Genomic DNA, 21,116 nt, shown 5'->3' with positions numbered 1-21,116 from the left:
AACTATCGTTCGTCTCCATCATCAGACCCTTAATACAGTCACAAGCCATCTAGGTGGAAAGTTCTCAGCAATACAAATTAATCAAGTCCAAACACAAGGTATCGACTGTGAACCGCCGAGGAGTTCCCTTATCTCTCGTTCGTCTCCATCATCAGACCCTTAAAACAGTCACAAACCATCTAGGTGGAAAGCTCTCAGCAATACAAATTAATCAAGTCCAAACACAAGGTATCGACTGTGAACCGTCGAGGAGTTCCCTTATCTCTCGTTCGTCTCCATCATCAGACCCTTAATACAATCACAAACCATCTAGGTGGAAAGTTCTCATCAATACAAATTAATCAAGCCCAAACAATAGGTGACTGCTGTAAATCCTTGACGAGTTCCATCGTCTGTGTTTCGGCTCCATCATCAGACCAACTCCAGACCTTCATAAAATTGTAGTGGCTTAAAATACCTTATGTAAACACTAACAAATGCACTAGCCGTCTCTACGATTTTCGAAAGTTCCCCTCGATTTCTCCAGGATGCCATCATCAGATCCTGACATGAAAAAAATGGGACCCTGGAATCAAACCCTTCAAAACGAAAAAAGAATTTTCAAAATCGGTCCACAAATGACGGAATTATCGCTGGACATACATAAAAAAAAAAAAAAAAAAAACATACAGCCGAACGTAGAACCTCCTCCTTTTTGGAAGTCGGTTAAATACTAAAAGACAATTAATTCGCTTTGTTCTTAAGTAATTGCTGTAAAGTTGTAGTATTTAATAAATATAGGTACCTACGAGTATGTACATCTGCTTGAATAGCTTAAATCAGTTGGCATGTTATATAATACATATTATATACCGCGCGGTTTCACCCTTTGGTTCTCGTTTCCGTAGGAATAGGGGGATAAATATCGAGCCTTCCTCGATAAATGGGCTATCTAACACTGAGATTTTTTCAAATCGGAAAATTCTTGAAATTAGCGCATTTAAGCAAACAAACTAACTCTTCAGCTTTATAATATTAATAAAGATTTTTGAACAGTTTTATTTAGCTTGTCCTGTTTGTTGGGTCAAATTTTAATTTCTTCCTAATGACTGATTGATCTGATGCCTATTTGGTACACACCTTTAATTCTGATGACAATACAATTTAACTGGTACATTTTCGTGGTAGGTATTTGTAAAATATGATGACGCCGTAGAAGAAGGTGTGAGAGGATTACCAGCAAAATGTCTCTATAACTTGCTTAACCTTGACCTCTCTAGATCTGCAGTAAGTTCTATAATAGAACGGGTATCCAAAACTGATCTAATAGGATCTTACCAAATTTGGTTTGGCAGAGAGAACAACACGAGCAGAGAACACTCCCCGTTAATCGATTGTCAAGGAATTCTTTAATCCTACGTCCTTTGCTCACAAGTCCAGGACTATGCCCGGAGTTTTTCTCTCTGCTATGCGATGGACCCGGCACCTACACGGTGAATCCACCGTTTTACCAGGTTTTTAAATTATTGATTTTTTTTTATATAAACCTCCTTAGAAACTTCTAACAAACCGTTGCTTGAAGGCTAGTCACAGCCAAATTGTGTGTCGATCTTAAGTATGTCAGCAAGATCTGAAATGACACACACACACTTTCTTCATGGCAAATTGGCAACCCTTTGCCAGAGACCCTCTTTAAGTGTGTTTTTCGAGGGTTGCCGCGAAGCTAAGCGTCTGGCTGTTGAAAATATGATTTCTCAAATCATTTCTACTAATATTACAAAGGACCTTGAATAAGTTCTCGCTGTTCTGTATGTAATGCTATTCTATGCATTACGAGAAATAGGTGCAATGAATTTCGGACCGTAGTGTCTCTCTCTCTCAGTCCTACTGTATGTAACCGTTTTCTTTCTTATGAATTACTGCTTCAATGACAGGTTTCTTGCATCATATTCTAAATAGTATTGAAAAGTGGATACAGTACGACAATTAATTACAGAAAATCACGAAGTCAAGCCCGGATTTGTGTTAATATGGTCAGCAAAACCAAGTATCCATGTTTTGAAGCTTCTACTCTACATTATATGGGATCAGCAGGGTGTTATTTATTACGAGCTGCTCAGCATAACTGAACAGAATATTACGAGAGATCATTAACAACTTTAATTGTCACTTAAGACCATCACTAAAATAAAGACGGTATTGAAGCATAAACATGGCAAAGTGATTTTATCACATGACAACGATAGGCCAAATGTCGCCTTACCAGCAAGAAGCTAACTAAAAACGACAAAATGGGGAAGTTCTACCCCAGCCACAACATTCACCGGACATCTCTCTTTCCAATGAAGTACATATTCCGGTTCATGACATATGACCTGGCGAAACAGTGCCCCGATTCATATGAAGATACCCAAAAATGGGTTTATTCGTAGAAACGCTCATATGATGAATGGGTTTCTGGACCAGAAATTCATATACCGCTCGAGAGATAAGAGACAGTGCATTCTATTAACTTCAGTGTGGTTTAAGGTCCTATTATATAGAATTGTTCGTTTGCATCGACTAGGCTCCGAAACAACTAAACCGATTAGAACAAATCTTTCACTGTTGGGAATCTACACTATCCCCTGTATCCCCCTATCTAATTTTTAATTACACACATAATAGGTAATCCGGGGACCCCATGACATTGATAGGGCTGATAGCACGATCGCTATGCCCCTGTTTGAACCTTTAGCGCTATTCTGCAACGATGTTTTTCTCTATAACTAAAGTATTTCCTTCTCTATAACTTAAGTAGTTCCTTTTCTCTATAACTAAAGTATCACATTTGATAGGCGAAACTTTCGAAACATAAACTGTCGAGTTATAAAAAACTGTATTACGTCATAATAGTTCTACTGAGTTTAAAATACTCACAAGTAGGTATAAGGATAAAAAATAAGTAGAAGACCTTCAAAGTTATCACTTTATCTAACAAGTTATAAAAGAATTTAGTAACGGTTTGTTTACGAGGCGAACTCTGCTAAATTAATTCTCGGCTAGGTATACCAAAAAGGTTGAAATTCATCATTTGATGGTTTTTATGGAGAACGAAATTTGAATAATTGCTCTGCCATGCCTTTTCTGTCAATACGCAGATACTCGTATTCGTATGGTTGTCTGTCTGTTTCATTATAGTTTACAACGTATGCATTTAGACGTAGTTTGTTAAAGAAAACTGTTGCGTGGGATTCTGATTCTGAAACAATTACTTGTTATTGTCGTAGGCAATCATATTAAATACTGTTAGATGTGTTACTAGCGCATGAAAAATGAATCGCTCAAAAGAAGAAATTTATAGTCAACTCAATATTCGTATTCATATTCGTTGTCAACCCATATTCGGCTCACTGCTGAGCTCGAGTCTCCTTTTAGAATGAGAGGGGTTAGGCAAATAGTCCACTACGCTGGCCCAATGCGGATTAGCAGACTTCACATACGCAGAGAACTAAGAAAATTCTCTGGTATGCAGGTTTCCTCACGATGTTATCCTTCACCGTTTGAGACACGTGATATTTAATTTCTTTAATGCACACAACTGAAAAGTTGGAGGTGCATATGCATTGGACCGAATTCGAAAACGGATTCAAACCCAAACCCCCGGAATCGGAGGTAGAAGTCATATCCACTAGTCTATCACGGCTCTGTAAAAACTATATATACATAAATATATAAGGGAATTAAAGATAAAATTGTGCATGTGTGCGTTCAGTATTATAGCCTATTATTCGGATCACTTTTTGTAGGGACGTAACCGATCTATAGTATATAATTATCATTGGTCATAGATATATGATGTCATTAGTTGAATCCACACTTTCATACTAATATTATAAATGCGGAAGTAAGTTATTTAGAAGTAGGTACATTTAATCCCGAAAAAATCCTACCTCGGGTTTTGTAAAAAACAGAATTTCAGACGGAGTCGAGGGCCTCTAGCTTGTTTTTTTTTACGCTAGTTTAGGTTTACGCTAATGAATGCCGAAACCTATGTCCTTCTGTATAATGGTAAAAATTAAACATATCTTGTTTATACTTACAGATTTGGACCTTATATTATCATTCCACTGCTGCAACCGAAGTGCCGAGCTCGCAAAACAAGTGCTGGACCTCAACATTACGCTTCGAACTCTCTTCACTAACTATTTCAAGGATAGAAAATTTGACGCTGATATTGAAAAAACTGTCAATTATGTGTAAGAATGTTTTAAACTGGTTACAAATTTTATTATTGTCTTTCTACAACTATTAACGCTTCAAAATTAAAAAATGTATGGGAATGATATTGAATGGAATGATTTAGGTTGATTGGCTCTTTCGATAACGAATGTCATTTCATTTTATATATACGCGTGAACGGCTGGACCGATTTCATTTTGTTTGATTTTGTTATTGTAAGAAGAAGGTTCTTATGACAGAAAAAAATGAAATAATTGAAGGGGTAGGGTAGGGTAGGGGTAGTTGAAAGTTTACAACGAGTTTCACGCAGACGAAGTCGCGAGCGTCCGCTAGTAATATATATAGTTTTCGAAGCGTTAGCGATTGAAGAATGATATACTATAAGTAACATGGCTATTTTACAGAACTCTGCTTGTACCTAAGTAAAAAATCAAAATAAAAATTCGTTTATTTCAAGGCTTAGTTTACAAGCATTTTTGAGACGTCAAGTTTGGCTATTTGTAAAGGCCTACTACCACCAGTTCGTACTTATAACGCAGATTCTACTGAGAAGAGCCGGCAATAAACTCAACAGTATATGCTTGTTTGTATGTTTATAAATTGAAAGAAAATAGCTTTTTATTATACCTAAATGCGTTTTATATTTCAGCTCCATGTCAATTCTACCTACGCGGACGGCCGAAGGCTACGCGATATTGTATTGCCATCTCTTGAATTACGACACGAAGCCATTTAATTTTGGACAATGTTTGAGGTAGGTTTTTTTTTGCTAATAAGTATTTCTTGGGCCCTGGTACAAAATATTTATTTACCACTGACACGAACTTGCTATATAAATACTAACTGAGAAACTCCAAGCTCGTTCTATCGCCCGTTGAGTTTCTCTGAACTTCCATAGGAGGCCCATAGTTTGCGACCAAATGTAGGACGTGGAAAATTCCCTCTCACCCGCAGGGGTGTGGGGAAACAGGTTCGGGGCTAGACCTCCCCCCCCCCCCCCCCCCCCCCGCCTGTGATTTCTATCGCCTGTCGTAAGGACGACAGGGTCCTTGGAGTGGCCTGAGTGGCTTTGGCACACCGAGAAACTCCAAGCTCAGTCTATCACCCGCTGAGTGACTCTGAGCTTCCATAGGAGGTCCATAGTTAGCGACTAAATCTAGGATATGTAATCGTAACTGGTAGACCCATGTCAAGCTTTGCTTTCATTCATCTTCAAGCAACCAATAAGCTATAAGCTATCAGCGACAAACAGAATCTTTGGCCGATACTTATTTCTTTATTGCAGGACGGTGTTTATGATTTTAGACATTTTTCAAATGGAAGAAGGTACTTGGCCGGGACTACAGCTTGTCATAGATTTTGAGGGAGTCAGCTTGGGACATATAACTAAGCTAGAGTTGCTAAACATACAGCAATTCCTTTATTACCTTCAGGTGAGAACTTAGACCATTAATAACTGGTCTAAGGGTGAGAAACAGCTAAATTAAACAAATTCTACAGGTATTCTAAATGTTACGAAATATCATCGAAATGAGGAAAATCTGAATCGTATGCAGAATTAAAAAAAACATCTTAGTTATTGAATAATTTGTGTTTATAATTCTATTTTCAGTTGCACTCGTAAAATCATTGTCAACATAAAACATGAAAATAATTCGTCAATAAGTAAATTAAAATGACATTCAGCCATACTGTCAAACGTTGTGATCAACGTTTTTTGTCTAGGTAGTAAATTATTATCAATTTCATTACATTCTGCGGTTTTATGAACGGCTCAGCTATCTATTAATTGGCAAATATGACTTTGACATAAATATAGTCTATAAAAATATAGTCGTAATAAAATGTGACAAAAAATCCTAAGAAACTTAATTAAACTTTCAGGAAGCAATCTTGGTTAAGCTAAAGGGGCTACACTTCACAAATGCGCCATCTTTTATTGACAAGCTGCTGCTCATGATGAAGCCATTCATGAAGAAGGCGCTTATGGATAGTTTGTTTATCCACACCACCGGTTCTAAGACGCTAGAAAAGTATATACCTATTGAAGCCCTGCCTAAGGAATCGGGAGGACAATACAAAACCTTCCAAGAAATCAAAGGTACCTACTAGTTTTTATGTTTACTTACTCCTAAGTTTTAAATTTCACCTTAGTCCAGTAGTTATCCTATGGGGATTTGGATCACCAGGTCGGAGAAGACGGTTACCAATCATTATCATTAGCATCTGATAGTGATCATGAACGCATTTAACATTAAAATGTTGTTAAAGAGGGCCGTTAAAATAGACTGTTATTGATAGAAACATTCCTGCAATAAGCTTATTTGCACGGAATTAAATGCTTGTGGTTAGGCCTAGGTGCAGTAGCTTAGTTTGCCTTGGAGAGGGGAGGGGAAGTACCAGATTAAGAGAGATTGTGGACTAAATTTTACTAATTTTTATATCATTGATACGGCTGATACGACGGTAGCTACGCCCCTGCCTAGGCCTCTGATCTTGACTTACCTTTCTTATTTTCTATCCACTAGATGACGTTCTAGAAAAGTTGCGGGATTACAAGGAATACTTCGAGAACGAAAACAAAAGACGTGTGACCGAATCCCTCCGACCCGGGAAGCCGAAGACGATATCAGACATATTCGGTGGTGTCGAAGGCTCGTTCAAGAAATTAGAAATCGATTGATTTATAGCATATATTCCCTACTATGACCCCTTTTGAGGTTTTCAGGGGGCAACAGAGGACCCAGAGAAGTTAATTGAGATGGTACAAGAGGGAATTTTTCAGATTGATGTTTGTAAGGTGTATTGTGTAAAGTATCCAGATGTTATAAAAGATGTCAATGGTTATAGTCACAAAGTTAGATGCAAAATTGAGTGAACATTTTTTTTTAAAGCTTAAGCGTACGTACGTAGTAAATTGCGCGTTTATTAAAGATATATTCTCGGTAACGTGTGGGCAAAATAAGTGAGATTTGGGAACCTATGATTAAAAGTAATTCCCACTTAAGTGTTTCATATAAGATAAGAAAACAATTATACAGGGTACTGGGGAGTATTTCCCATAACTTTTGGTTGACGAGTCCACATAAAGGAGCCGAACTGCATAACTAATATTGTTTTTACTAAAAAAAGATTTTTTTAATGTTTTCATACGAAGTAATTCAAATAATTCCGACTATCCATGTAACACAAGCCTCTATCTATCCTTGCATTTTAAAGTTTGGCTACATCATAATTTTAAGGATGCGTATATGCGACATACTTTAAGATCTATTTACAAAAGAAATCACTCCATAAATATTAATTTTAGAACACATGTTCTTTGAACATTTTAAATTGACTTTCGGTAAAGAAGACCCCCAGAGATGTGGGAAATACTCCCGAGCACCCTGTATAGCACTGTATAAAGCAGTGCCAATTTACATATAGGTATATAAAGGAGATGGTCCAAAATTGTATGCAGCCCAGTATCAGTCATTGTACCTTGGCGGAAATAAAAGAAAATATTTTTTTTAATATTTTTGATTATACAAATCTACGAATTTACTTGAATTCTTTCGAAATAATATTCATTCTCTCCCAAGCAATGCAACAATAATATGGATAATAATGGCGGATTGATGACGTTTTCAATGCAGTAGTCGATTTGACGTTTGCTGTCAATTGTCATGTCATAGTTGCTCTAAAGGGTGCCATCTTGATTTATCTCAAAAACTTGGGTTTTAATAAAATCCTTGTATTTTTTAATTTTAATGATACATTGTAAAAGAGTGGACCTTAAATGGACCATCTCCTTTTGCACAAAAATAATTGGATTGCGCAGCAAAGTTTGCCAATGCCAGGTCAGGTTATAGTTGTAGTCGAAATAAAACAACATTGTTTGATTAATTTTTTATTCACTACAATATGTAAAATGGATAAAAATCAAATACAGTAGAAGCTTCTTATTCACGCTTCCTTTATTCACGTTTTCACTATTCGCGGATTAAAAAATTGTGACCCAATTCCTATATTCGCGGCTAAATATTTCGTTATTCGCGGATCTGACTGTCGAAACTGACGTAAAATCTGAAAAATAAAATTTTAACTTGCAAATACCTATTGCCGAAATTGCGAAAATGTCTTTATATATTTGTTTTTTATTTTGTCAGCTAAGAACGTATCCCATAGAATCCTATATAAAATACCATTCCATATTCACGGTTTCTGTATTCGCGACACATTAAGAGAACGTATCCCCCGCGAATAATGAGCTTTTACTGTACATTACTTTATAGGTAGGTATATTGAGCTAATAGCTTAAGATGCTCTTTCGCAATGGTTAAATGCAAAAGGTGGGTACTGGGTAAGTAGATCATAATAATAATTACTTTAGATATAATTTAAAGTAAACGGGTATGTTAGAAAGATTCTCGGACAAACCAAAGAGTACATTCTGTGTCCAGTATAGTCCGTTATCGCATCCAGCGTCCAACTTTGGACCCATTAAGGGCCTTTTGGACGTTTCCCCTTTAATGTTATTTTTAATTTTCTAATGTTAACATTACAATGTTACGTATAAAATATTCAATATAAAAATAAATAATTATCATAAATATATAAAATTTTATTATTATCATATACATACATATACCCTGTATATATACACATATTACAATATGTATATTAAAATGTGAATAAAACCTGCAATACAACTTTTTGTAAATAAACCAAGTTATATATAACATTCGGTCCATTCCATAATCCTTAGAGGAAAAAATATACAATAATTTACTTAAAATTAAAAAAAAATAAACTTAGATAAATAATACGAGTAAAATAATTCTTCTAATGTTTAATTATTCATATATATTATAGAAGGTATTCACAACACATTTGTATAGAATATCATGTAGGTATACGTACCGACTGTTTGGCGTGCCTCATACCTGCGTAGATGCATTGCCTACCCTGAGGAATCCTTACGAACATTTATAATCGGAGTACGTTTAGTGCCTACTCTAGTTAAAAACATTGTGCACACAATGACATAATGCGTACATAATGTTAGCAATGAAATTAACAAAAAATACCATCAGAAACGAATTCATGTCACTTATCATTCTCACTCTTTGGCACTCTAAACTAAAGTTTGGGAAACACTGTTCCACAAAATATATAAGAATACGAAAACTTAATCCCATGCAATACAGGATTTTTATAAGATTACCTAAACTTACAAAACTTGGGATTTATTGATTTGTGTACGAATTTTTTAAAAGAAACTGATTTTCACGAAATAGTTCTTATAGCTTGGCAAATTCGTTCGTAACACTCCCGATGTCCCACGCGCACGACTTCACACCCGCGCTGTCCTTTCCCCCGTCGCTCGCATATCATGTGAGTGACATCAAAGTACTTGCCAAGCTATAGGTAAGTACGCGAGTATTTGATTTTTTTTTTTGAACATTGAATATATGGATATGAATAGGCCAATCCAAATATATATCAGATTTTTTTAATTATGAAGAGAATCTAATATACAGTCGTCATTCTAAATCCTACTATTAATTACTGACTGTATAAGGGAGTGGGAGGTTCAACTTTTTGTAAAACTTGCTTACTATTGCTACAGCATTGACTACTTGAAGTTGAAGTGTACTTTAAATAGAAGTGAAGACTACTTTACTTTGAAGAAAATTGAGGTTTAAATCTCAATCCATGTTCATAAATATGTAAGTATATAAGTAGGTATATTATCAGAATATCCTTAATATAAAATCAAAACATATTATATTAGACATACAGGTTAAACAGGTATATATCAATAATATTATTATGTTTATTTAGGTACATATACCTAATTACTTATATAACCGGTTACATGATCACGAAATTAGCATATTACCGCTAAATGTAATATATGACCATAAACCATAAAGTCTACATATATGTATATCTATGGTCTACATTTTTTTTTCTTAATACTGGGATTATTATTATATTTCCATGAGCAGATTTGCGCAATTTTCTGTAGTTTGAGCAAGGGACGCGTCCTTATATTTCATTAACCTGCAAAAAAGAATTTGCAATTAATCTAACTAGCGGGTACCCACGACTTCGACCAAGGAGGAGATTTTCTATTCGGTGCGTATGTTTTTTTTTTTGTTTGCTACCTCATAACTTCGTCACCTATAAACCAATTTTGAAAATTCTTTTTTTGTTTGAAAGAAAATTTACTTAGGTACATTTCCAGATTGACTTATTAATTTTGTGTTAAAATCAAAATAACTGAAAGAAGTCTTTGAAGTCGGTTCCATTTTTATGTTAAAAAGATTATGTACTTCAATTTGTACATATAATTCACGCCACTCTGATGATGATGATGATCTTAAAATTAACCTTACCACAAGCTTCTCGACGGGCCGTGTAATGTGAACGTTCCAGCCTCTTTTTGCCGATATTCGCGATCAATCTCTTAGTTTCAGGGAAATTGTCGATAACGTCGTTGTAATCCTTCTTGCTGATAGCATACAGTTCGGTGTCGATCAGAGCGCGCACAGTTGCAGTTCGTCTGAAATGAAATGATAGGTTTTTTTTTTTATTTTTATTCTTTACATGTTAGCCCTTGACTACAATCTCACCTGATGGTAAGTGATGATGCAGTCTAAGATGGAAGCGGGCTAACATGTTAGGAGGAGGATGAAAATCCACACCCCTTTCGGTTTCTACATGGCATCGTACCGGAACGCTAAATCGCTTGGCGGTACGTCTTTGCCGGTAGGGTGGTAACTAGCCACAGCCGAAGCCTCCCACCAGCCAGACCTGGACAAATTAAGAAAATCTTAATCTGCCCAGCCGGGGATCGAACCCAGGACCTCCGTCTTGTAAATCCACCGCGCATACCACAGCGCCACGGAGGCCGTCAAAGTAAGTAATACTAGTGGTCGCCCCCACAGTGGACCCAGAGGAGGTGAAACACATCCCATCCAAGAAACTGCTGCTGTACCTGGCAGCAACCAGTATTGGAGGGGAAATCTAGGCAGTGGCAATCACTATAGATCGGTAACGATCAACGTGATACAGGGACCTCGGGAAGATCTGCAGAGCCGTGACATCGAGAAAGAGAAGAAAAAGTGGTCGCCAAGTTGTCGAAGTTCAACCTATAATTTAAATGGCTTGGGTCTGTAGCCCACTGGCACGTCGATTCTCTTTCTACGATCCGAGCCGAATATGGGTCATATACCTTCATATACCTATGTCATCCTTAACATTGATGACATAGGTAAAAAAATCTGTTAGCTACTACTTGCTCCTGTGACAACTAACACCCTGCTCCCCTAAGTACAGTGACGTGTATTCTGTGCCTTTTTAGAAATGGAAAATATGTGTATAATATGAATACTAAACGACTGTTTCGTTAACGTACTTTCCATCTTTAACTTTGTGTTTTATTGACCCATACCATTTGGTCCTTCGAGCCGGATCGGATCGAATGTGTGAACAACGTGCCGTGTGGATCTAGAACAAAAAGGCAAAAAGACTCACGTAATGAATCCTCCTATGTGCATAACACCAATTTCGCCGAGGATGTCACCAGAAGACATGTTCTCCAAGCGTTCGCCTGTGAAGGTGACTGCCTCCAGCACTCCTTTACCAACCAAATATATCTTGTCCGCCAAAGCACCTTGGACAAAAAAGAGAGAAGAAACCACGATGACCCACGGACCAATGTCTCGCTTAAGACTACAAATAGTAATAATCACATGTTACGTATAGTATGTATTATGATCATCACATCATCATAGTTTTAGTAGTGATGATCACTCTTCTCTGAGTGTAGGTACCATATTTCAGATCAATCGGTCAATCGGTCAATCGGTCACATCGGTCAGTATAGTTACTGCTATATGTCGGTGACGCCAAAGCACGTGATTTCACCAATCTCAAAAATAGTAGATACATAGGTAATGAAATACAAGGAAAATATAAGGTTAAAGAGTTATATGTAGTAATTTTAAGATAACTCAGTCTGTTAAAACTAGGAAGCTGAAATATTTCACGGCTAAACAATTGGGGTACCTACATGTAAAGTAAGGCAATTTTTTGCCGTCTATCGCATAGTGTGTGATAGTGTGTGTATCGCTATCGATATTTTTGCAATAAAACGCTTTAAAGTGATTATTTATAGTGGAATTCATAGACGTTGCAGGAGCATCCTCAGGGGATCATTCACCCGCTGAGTGTCAAATACTGTAACAAATAGAGGTTAAATTCGACACTCAGCGGCTGAATGATCCCCTGGGGGTGCCCCTGCAACGTCCATAAATTCCACTGTAAATCTACACTACGTGTGGCCAGACACGCACTTGGCCGATTTTTTTAGAAGAGTCCCACGCGGTCCAAGTTACGAGCGTTTCAGTGGCGTAGCGTGCCTTGGGGCCTTGGCTTGATAACGGGCCCTGTATCAAAATTAGTTGGGTAATAAAGGATCTCTGTAGTCCGAGGGACCCGTATAATTGATACGGCTGATACAGCTATCGCCACTGGAGCGTTTGTTAGTTTATTAAAAAAATACCTACCTTGCAGACAAACAATATCTCCAGGAGAATAAGTTTCAGTTTGTACTTTTGACGACAAAGATGTGACCAGTAGAAAACACTGCTGATACATTCTGACCTGAAAATACATAATTAGGTATAAGTACCCACCAATATGGTTGGAGGAGGAGAGGATTCCTCGTCTCCTCCTAATATTGGTTGGCACTTCCTCACGCAATGGCGTGAAAAAGTGGTTAGGAGCACTTTTTTTTTATTCTTTACAAGTTAGCCCTTGACTGCAATCTCACCTGATGGTAAGTGATGATGCAATCTAAAATGGAAGCGGGCTAACTTGTTAGGAGGAGGATAAAAATCCACACCCCTTTCGGTTTCTACACGACATCGTACCGGAACGCTATATCGCTTGGCGGTACGTCTTTGTCGGTAACTAGCCGAAACCTCCCACCAGCCAGACCTGAATACGTTACAAAGCCTTTCTATTCACCCTCAACCGTCCAAGTATTAAGTGTGTGTATTTCCTTTTTTAATTTCCTCGGCATCATTTGAGGAATCATGTTCACAGTCACTTAGGTTCACAGCAACCCTTCTCATTATCATCACATCAGCCGATGGACGTCCACTGCAGGACGTAAACCTTTTGCAGGGACTTCACTATCCTGAGCCGCCTGCATCTAGCGAATCTTTGCGACTCACTTAATGTCGTCAGTCACTTGATCACCTCTTGAGGACGCAGAAAAGCTCGAGCTCGCTCCATCGCCCGCTGAGAGTCTTTGAGCCTTCTTATGAGGCCTATAGTTAGCGGCCAAGTCTCGCATCCGTAAGTACCTTTATTTTTGATTTTACCTTATCCAAAATAGTCTTCTTGATACATCCAAGCAATATTTCGCGCAATGATCTTGGCAAAATGTACAGTGCGAGCTTCGAGCTTGGAAAAATGATTTTGTCCTCAAGCCACGCCTGCTTGTAGCATTGAAGAACTTTCTCTCGGACTGGTTTAGGGACCTGTAATCATTACAATTAGTTAGTAATCAGTAGAAGTCGCTTCCGCTAGATATTTGCTTAGATCATGAAACGGATTTTAATGTAATTTTCAGCAATAGATAGAGTGATTCAAGGAAGGGTATGTACCTATAAAATCTACATAAGTATTATATTACAGTAAATATATCAGAGAATTAAAAACCACGGAGGCACAGCCGGACCGTACGTTACGTTACTCTCTTAACTCTTCGGCTCACTGTTAAGCACGAGTCTCCTCTCAGAATGAGAGGGGTTTAGTCCTGCTTAGTCCACCACACTTGCCAAATGCGGATTGGTAGACTTCCCACACGTAAAGAATTAAGAAAATTCTCAGGTATGCAGGTTTCTTCGCGATGTTTATCCTTCACCGTTTGATATTGTAATTAAAATGCACATAACTGAAAGTTGTAGGTGGATGCCCCGGACCGGATTCGAACCAACGCCCTCTGAATTGAAAAAAGAGGTCATATTCTCTGGGCTATCACGTCCCTCTCTTTATTATACTAGCGAACGCGCGCAACTTTGTCCGCCCTTTGACCTCCTTAATCCGGCCCTCTTGCAAAATCTGTTCTTAGCGGACACTTACTAACTACCTCCTTGCCAAATTGCATCTTTTTACGTCAAGCGGTTTTCGAGATTTCGTGATGAGACCTTTCTCATTTATACGAGAGAAAACGGCAAAAAATCACGTTTTTATGGAAAACCCCTTAAATTTTATTTGAATCTATTTTTAAATATTTGTTGTTATAGCGGTTACAGAAGATATACTTGTACTATAACAATCCAAGTCTACTGTCCACAGAGTAATTTAATATATAGGCCTACTGTCACAGTTCATGAAATACCTACTGAGGGCCTGGTGGCAATTTGATACTGTTGCTACCGCGTTAACGTAAACGCGAATTTCTGAGGAATTGAAACAGCGCCATCTAGTGGCACTGCTGCACAACTGTTTCAATTACATATAAATTCGCGTTTACGCCAACGCGATAGTAACAGTATGAACATATTGAAAACTCCCACTAGGCACACAGATCGCACTTTACAGTCTAGTGACACTGACAGACGGACGGACAGCGTAGTCATATTAATAGGATTTTAGGGTACCCTTGAGAGCCGTGATAGCCCAGTGGATATGACCTCTGCCTCCAATTCCGGAGGGTGTGGGTTCGAATCCGGTCCGGGGCATGCACCTCCAACTTTTCAGTTGTGTGTTGTGTGTATTTTAAAAAAATAAATATCACGTGTCTCAAACGGTGAAGGAAAACATCGTGAGGAAACCTGCACACCAGAAAATTTCTGAATTCTCTGCATGTGTGAAGTCTGCCAATCCGCATTGGGCCAGCGTTTTGGACTATTGGCCTAACCCCTCTCATTCTGAGAGGAGACTCGAGCTCAGCAGTGAGCCGTATATGGGTTGATAACGAAGGGTACCCTTAAAAATAGAATATAAAAAAAATAAACTTACTTTGTAATGGTACATAACGCAAGTAACTTTGGTCAGCAGCTTTTGATACTGGCGTCGCAGAGAGTAATGGCAGTTAAAATACCATGGTATATAGATGGTGCAAAGTAGGCCAATAACTCTCCTTGCAATGTATAGTGCACTCCTGTAGACAAATAACTTTAAATAGTTTAAAAAACTAAAAAGCACACTTTAAGCACGCACTAAAAGTTACAAATAGGTATTGGATTTAAGCCACGTGACTATATTTTTTCGCTTTCATTTAATATCCTCATGGAGAGTTTTTTGACGTACGTTAAAAAAGCGTTCAAATATAGTATTAAGTTAAATGAAGGTCTATTTCCAACGACCAAAATTAAATAAGTTTTAAATGCAACACTGCTCGAAAAGCGTCGTATTTAAAAACGCTGTCGTGTGAACATTAACTTGGGAATGCATTTGTTGTATTTGATTAGAGACAATGTAATTCCTGAATTGAATATATTCTTGCTAGAAAATGTTACTTTGATGGTCCGAATATAATTTTCACTACTCTTGCTCAAAAACATTGTCATATTTTACTCGTAACATACAACATATAGTACTCGTAACAGACAAGAATTAAAAAAACAAAATTACTTTAGCCCCTAGAGGCTGAAATGCTTGTTTAGCCCCGCTGTGAAGTGGTAATATGACAGTGTTTTTGAGCAAGAGTAGTGAAAATGACATTGTTAGGGTAAGAAAAAAACAAACCCACCCCTCACATTTACGGGCGCCCCCTTTATTCCATTTACGGGCGCCATCTTGAAAATATATATAGCCCTTGTCACTACCACAATTCTAACGAACTCAAAGACGCCTCATATGCCAAAAACCGTAGAGCCGTTTTGGCTGTAGGGCCAAAGAAATGGACATACATACATACGCTCGAAAAACATTACCCTCCTTTTAACGCAGTCAGGTAATAAATGGATTACTTACCATAATAAAACTGTTATAAATTCTGGCCAGGGTGGTAAAAACATTTGGAAGTTACTTAAGTCCATCGATGTCCAAAGTGGGTCTATGATTGTTATCCAAGCGATGGCAAATGTCAAAAGTCCGCTCGTTCTCCATGGGGAATCAGGGCAATCAATATCTGTCATTTTGAAACCTTACTACCAAAAATGTTGAAACTTGATTTGTCTATCTGCGAGTTACCTGCAAAAATATTATATTTAGCGATATTATATATTTAATAGGAGCAGCCGTTAGTCTTTCAGAAGTTCATCTGTACTAATATTATATAGAGGAAAGATTAGATTGTTTCTGTGTTTGTATGTAATGAATAGGCTCCGAAACTACTGAAACGATTTGAAAAATTCTAAGATAGGGGTAGGGTAGTGTAGTGGTAGAGTACGGATTCTATAGGGGTACGATAGGGTTAGGGCTGGGAAGGAGGATTCTCTAACTTGGGAAGGGGTAGGGAAGGTGTAGGATGGGAGTAGGGTAGGGGTTGAGTTGCGGTAAAGAAGGGGGTAGGGTAGGGTAGTGGTAGAGTACGGGTTGGGTAGGGGTAGGATAGGATAGGGGTAGGGCTAGGAAGAGGAAGCTTGGGTAGGGGTAGGGTATTTGTAGGGTAGGGTATGTGTAGGGTCGGTAGAATAGGGGTACGGAATGATATAATCTATTCTGTTAATAATTCGTTCACGTTTCAAGTTATCTTTTTGTAAAATGATGTGTAGGCTATTTATTATATGTATGTATATATAAAACATGCAAAAATAGTATTAACAGGAGGGGGTGATATAGGGACAAAGTCGCAGGCGTCCGCTAGTTTTATATATTGACTTTTTTTTGTCAGTACAGTCGTCGTTGTGTTGATTTTTTTTTCAACTTCATTAAGACAAATCTAACGATATCTTAATTACGTAAATCCGTTCCGCGGTTTGGAAGATATGAGGTAATAAAAACTTTTATATACCTACATACAAAATACGCGCGAAAAACATAAATAAGCCTACTTGCAGTCGTGTAATAAAAAACATAACCTTTCTTGCAGTCGGGTAATAAATTACTTACTAGTAATACATATAATACATATAATATTTAAAAAATCTTTACTCGGAACTGCAGTGGCGTGACTATACACCAAAGATATATGTATATAAAGTATGCGCCAAACATCGAGTCTACTCTGAAATCTGAACACGAGGCGTATGGTTGCGCAATGCGCGGTAAGCGAAAATATATCCCCGTCCTGTTAAAATTAGGGTTGCCAACTATAGCTAATATTAATAATATTATGTACACTATGAATGATGTCAAGGTTTGAAGATTTTAATTTTTATGAGACATTCACAAATAAGGTCAATATTAACTAATTAATATTAAAAAAACATAGATTGTCTGGACCAACCAATAAGTAAATCCAAGATATCGTAAGATAGTTATCCCTCATCATCATTCTCATCTGAATTGGGCTTTCTTTGTTTATGATATTAGCTAAACGATTTTCACGTGAATATTATTTAAACGGGTATATACAACGATAAAACGACGAAATTTTTAATGTCGATATTTCGACCCAGTTGCATGGATCGTGGTCACGACGGGACTGAAGTTGCGAGATGCGAAGTTGACATCAGCTGATAGGGGCAGAATCGATCTACCCACTTTCTTTTTTTTTGTTTTTCAACAACCTCGCGTTTTAGGCTGTTTAGACAAACCACAGTCACGACATCGCTTTTGTTATTAGGCGTTTCAATTCTAGAATTGTGCAAACCAAGAGGGCGCCGCGATCCATGCAACTGGGTCGAAATATCGACATTAAAAATCTTGTCGTTTTATCGTGGTATGTATGTACCCGTTTAAATAATAGTCATAATGAACAACCACGAGATAAGTTTAAAATCATTGATTTTCACGTGGACGAAGTCGTGGGCGTCCGCAAGTTTATAAATAGAATGTGACAAACGCGTCACGGCACGCGTCTTGACTTTACGCATGACCTGCGCGTAGCGACAGCCGCAGCTGATTTCAGAGACGTCATAAAGTTTGCATCCGACTATACGCTTTTTGACTAATAAGTGTTAAAACAGTAATACAAATCACAAACGTAATAGTATGATTCATATACTCGTACCTATTTTTGAAACGGTATTTTAAATCTATACTAATATTATAAAGAGGTAAAGTTTGTAAGTTTGTAAGTTTGTAAGTTTGTAACAATTTTTTGAAATGGGGTAATCTTCGGAACTACTGGACCGATTTTAAAAATTCTTTCACCAATAGAATGCTACGTTATCGGGGAGTGCTATAGGCTATATTTTATATTTATATCATATATAACTACTGAGATATCGCGGGTTTTCTCTTACAGGTCAGACCGAAAAACTTACTTATTCGCATGCGCTGCCTCAACCATTGCGTATAACTGAAATAAATGTATGGAGGCTTTTGGAACCTTTAAAAGTTCTACAAAAAAGTCCGCGACACCATATATCTATCTTTTATATTTTAGCAGATATAGTACCTTTAGTACTTTAATAAATTATTTAAATTTTAAACTAAGGTTTACGTCATTATTTACACAACTAAACTTAAATCCTTATCAAAATAAATTATTTAATAATAACAAAGAAATTATAGAGATAAGATTTGCCCTTTACAGTATGTTAATTAGTTATATAGTTTCGGAGATAATACAAAATTTCTGAAAGTCGCAGAAATGCCGCTATTTGACGCCCCGCGGTTTCAATTACGTGGTTCCCGTTCCCGTATGAATATGAGGACCAAACATAGCCTATGACACTCGCAAATAATGTAGCTTTCTATTGGTAAAAGAATTTTCCAAATCGGTCCAGTAGATCCAGAGATTACCCCCGACAACCACACAAACTTTACCTCTTTATAGTATTAGCATAGAAGTCGCTTGGGAAATTATAGTCTTTTTTGTCATTGCACCACGCACAAAAGGCTGGACCAATTTTGCTGAGGGTAGGGATAGGATAGAGGTAGGGAAGGGGTAGAATAGAGGTAGGGTAGGGGTAATTTAGGGAAAGTGTAGGGTAGGGTAGGGTAGGGTACGGATAAGGTAGGGGTAGTGTAGGGTAGGGGAAAGGTAGAGGTAGGGGAAGGATATGTAAGGTATAGGGTAGGGGAGGAGTAGGATAGGGGTAGGATAGGGTAAGGTAGGGTAGGGGTAGGGTACGGGTAGGGTAGGGTTATGGTAGGGGTAAGGTAGGGGTAGGGAGGGGTTAGGGTTAGCGGTAGGGTAGGAGTAAGGTAGGGGTAGGGTAGGGATAGATTAGGGGTAGGGTAGGATAGGGTATGGATAGGGTACGGGTAGGGTTAGCGGTAGGGTATTAGTAAGGTAGGGGTAGGGTAGGGTAGGGTTGGGTAGGTTTACGAGCAGGGTAAGGTAGAGGTAGAGAAGTTTACATAAATTTTTACGCGGACGAAGTCGCGGGCGTCCGCTAGTATTGTATAAAAATAAAATAAAACAAATCGGTTGTCTGTAAAGTCGGTTTACTGACGATAGTTGAACGTGACAACGTCATAAGAAAATACTACCTAATGAATTGGTTGCATTTATCAAATAAAATGTTCGTTTTTCTAAAATATAATATACTTTATTTTTTGTAAAAAAAAGTTGCCAACCCTAGAGAGAGATATATTTTATTCCTTGTAAAAAAAGTTGGCAACCCTAGAGCGAGGGAAAACGCATGACGTCATCTTTTTTCGAGTTTGCATCTGGCTTCATCAAATTATAAGACGTTGACACGAAAATTTTTGAAAATTTGTAAGGCCTATGTCATTACTCATTACCACAATATTGATGAATACAACGACACCCTATAAAATGTCAAAAATCGTCCAGCCGTTTACTAGGCTGCAGGGCGTGACAGAGAAATGAATATACATTAGGTAAAAACAATACTCTCTTTCTGACGCAGTCTGGTAAAACGCATAGTTTAACAAAGTTTGTATTTCAAATATTTTTAATTTTTTTCTTTTTAAAAATGTGAAAAAAGTGAAAATAAAGTATTGTATATAGTAATATGTTCTTATATTTTCTTTATCATCATCGTCATCATATATTCTTTAAGTGTAACCTACCTACTAAATCTTTTAGGGGTTATTTCGAAGAATACAAATTTCGCTGAAAAAATGTTGGCAACCCTATACTAGCTGCGCAGTTTGTCCTATTCATTGGGATTTCTATTTAAATTTTTAATAAGAAGCATTCTATACCTACCTATATAAGACACGAACCTAGGTGGGTGGGTTGTGGGTAATTAAGCATAGATAAATTAGTTATATACATATTTCAAAGGTCCATGAAAAAATATTTTTTCTTTATACCTACCTATTAATTACAATAAGTTACATAGACATAATAAACGCAGCCACAAAACACACACACAATCGTAATAAGTATGTACCTACCGGGTACATATTACACATAGGTAGGTATAGTAGGTAAGTACACACACAGTCGCATTGCACTTTTGCACAGTTGCAAAGAAATTGAGTAAAAAAAAAACAATTTACATTTATCAGTAATTTCATCGCATTATAGTTACACAGATAAAGATTAAATTATGCACAGTAAATCTTAAATATAAAATAATTGTTACCTTATCGAACAGCCCCTGTGTTTACAAGTTCAACAGGCAGACTAGTCTGGATCGTTACCTGCCCGGTGGACGCCGATATTTGATACGGCACGTATCACGCATGCCCAATTCCTAGATATATTGATTAAAGTGCATTCTATTTATAGCTTCGAGCAGTAATGGAAGGAATTATTGTGTAAGTACATGTACATCCTAGCTTTCATCGTTATTCGACATGATAATAAACATTGATATGTTTTTAAGATCCTACGCGTGGATGGAAAACACAAAAAAAAATATCAAGTAAACAGT

General features: G+C 37.4%; 2 protein-coding genes across 2 annotated transcripts in view; one reads left to right on the top strand and one right to left on the bottom strand.

Moving 5' to 3' along the window:
• Positions 1–8,804, top strand: part of LOC112047979 (clavesin-1) — a 17,417-nt gene extending 8,613 nt beyond the window's left edge. The window contains exons 3-7 of the mRNA XM_052883257.1: positions 4,064–4,217; positions 4,850–4,954; positions 5,486–5,633; positions 6,085–6,301; positions 6,729–8,804. Of these exons, the coding sequence (XP_052739217.1) occupies positions 4,064–4,217; positions 4,850–4,954; positions 5,486–5,633; positions 6,085–6,301; positions 6,729–6,883 (779 nt within the window). The 3' untranslated portion in view covers positions 6,884–8,804. The remainder of the gene's footprint in view (positions 1–4,063; positions 4,218–4,849; positions 4,955–5,485; positions 5,634–6,084; positions 6,302–6,728) is intronic.
• Positions 8,077–21,116, bottom strand: LOC112047736 (cyclic nucleotide-gated channel rod photoreceptor subunit alpha). Its single transcript, XM_024084951.2, has 8 exons — positions 20,826–21,116; positions 16,186–16,404; positions 15,229–15,370; positions 13,584–13,742; positions 12,762–12,858; positions 11,728–11,866; positions 10,587–10,753; positions 8,077–10,251 (listed from the first exon to the last, which is right to left on the bottom strand). The coding sequence occupies exons 2-8, from the start codon at positions 16,347–16,349 to the stop codon at positions 10,247–10,249; spliced, it is 873 nt and encodes a 290-aa protein (XP_023940719.1). The 5' UTR covers positions 16,350–16,404; positions 20,826–21,116; the 3' UTR covers positions 8,077–10,246.

The sequence above is a fragment of the Bicyclus anynana genome, chromosome 8 (assembly GCF_947172395.1).
Source record: "Bicyclus anynana chromosome 8, ilBicAnyn1.1, whole genome shotgun sequence".
Taxonomy (NCBI): domain Eukaryota; kingdom Metazoa; phylum Arthropoda; class Insecta; order Lepidoptera; family Nymphalidae; genus Bicyclus; species Bicyclus anynana.
Note: the sequence above shows the minus strand (reverse complement) of the source record. Positions and strands in the feature narration are given on the sequence as shown.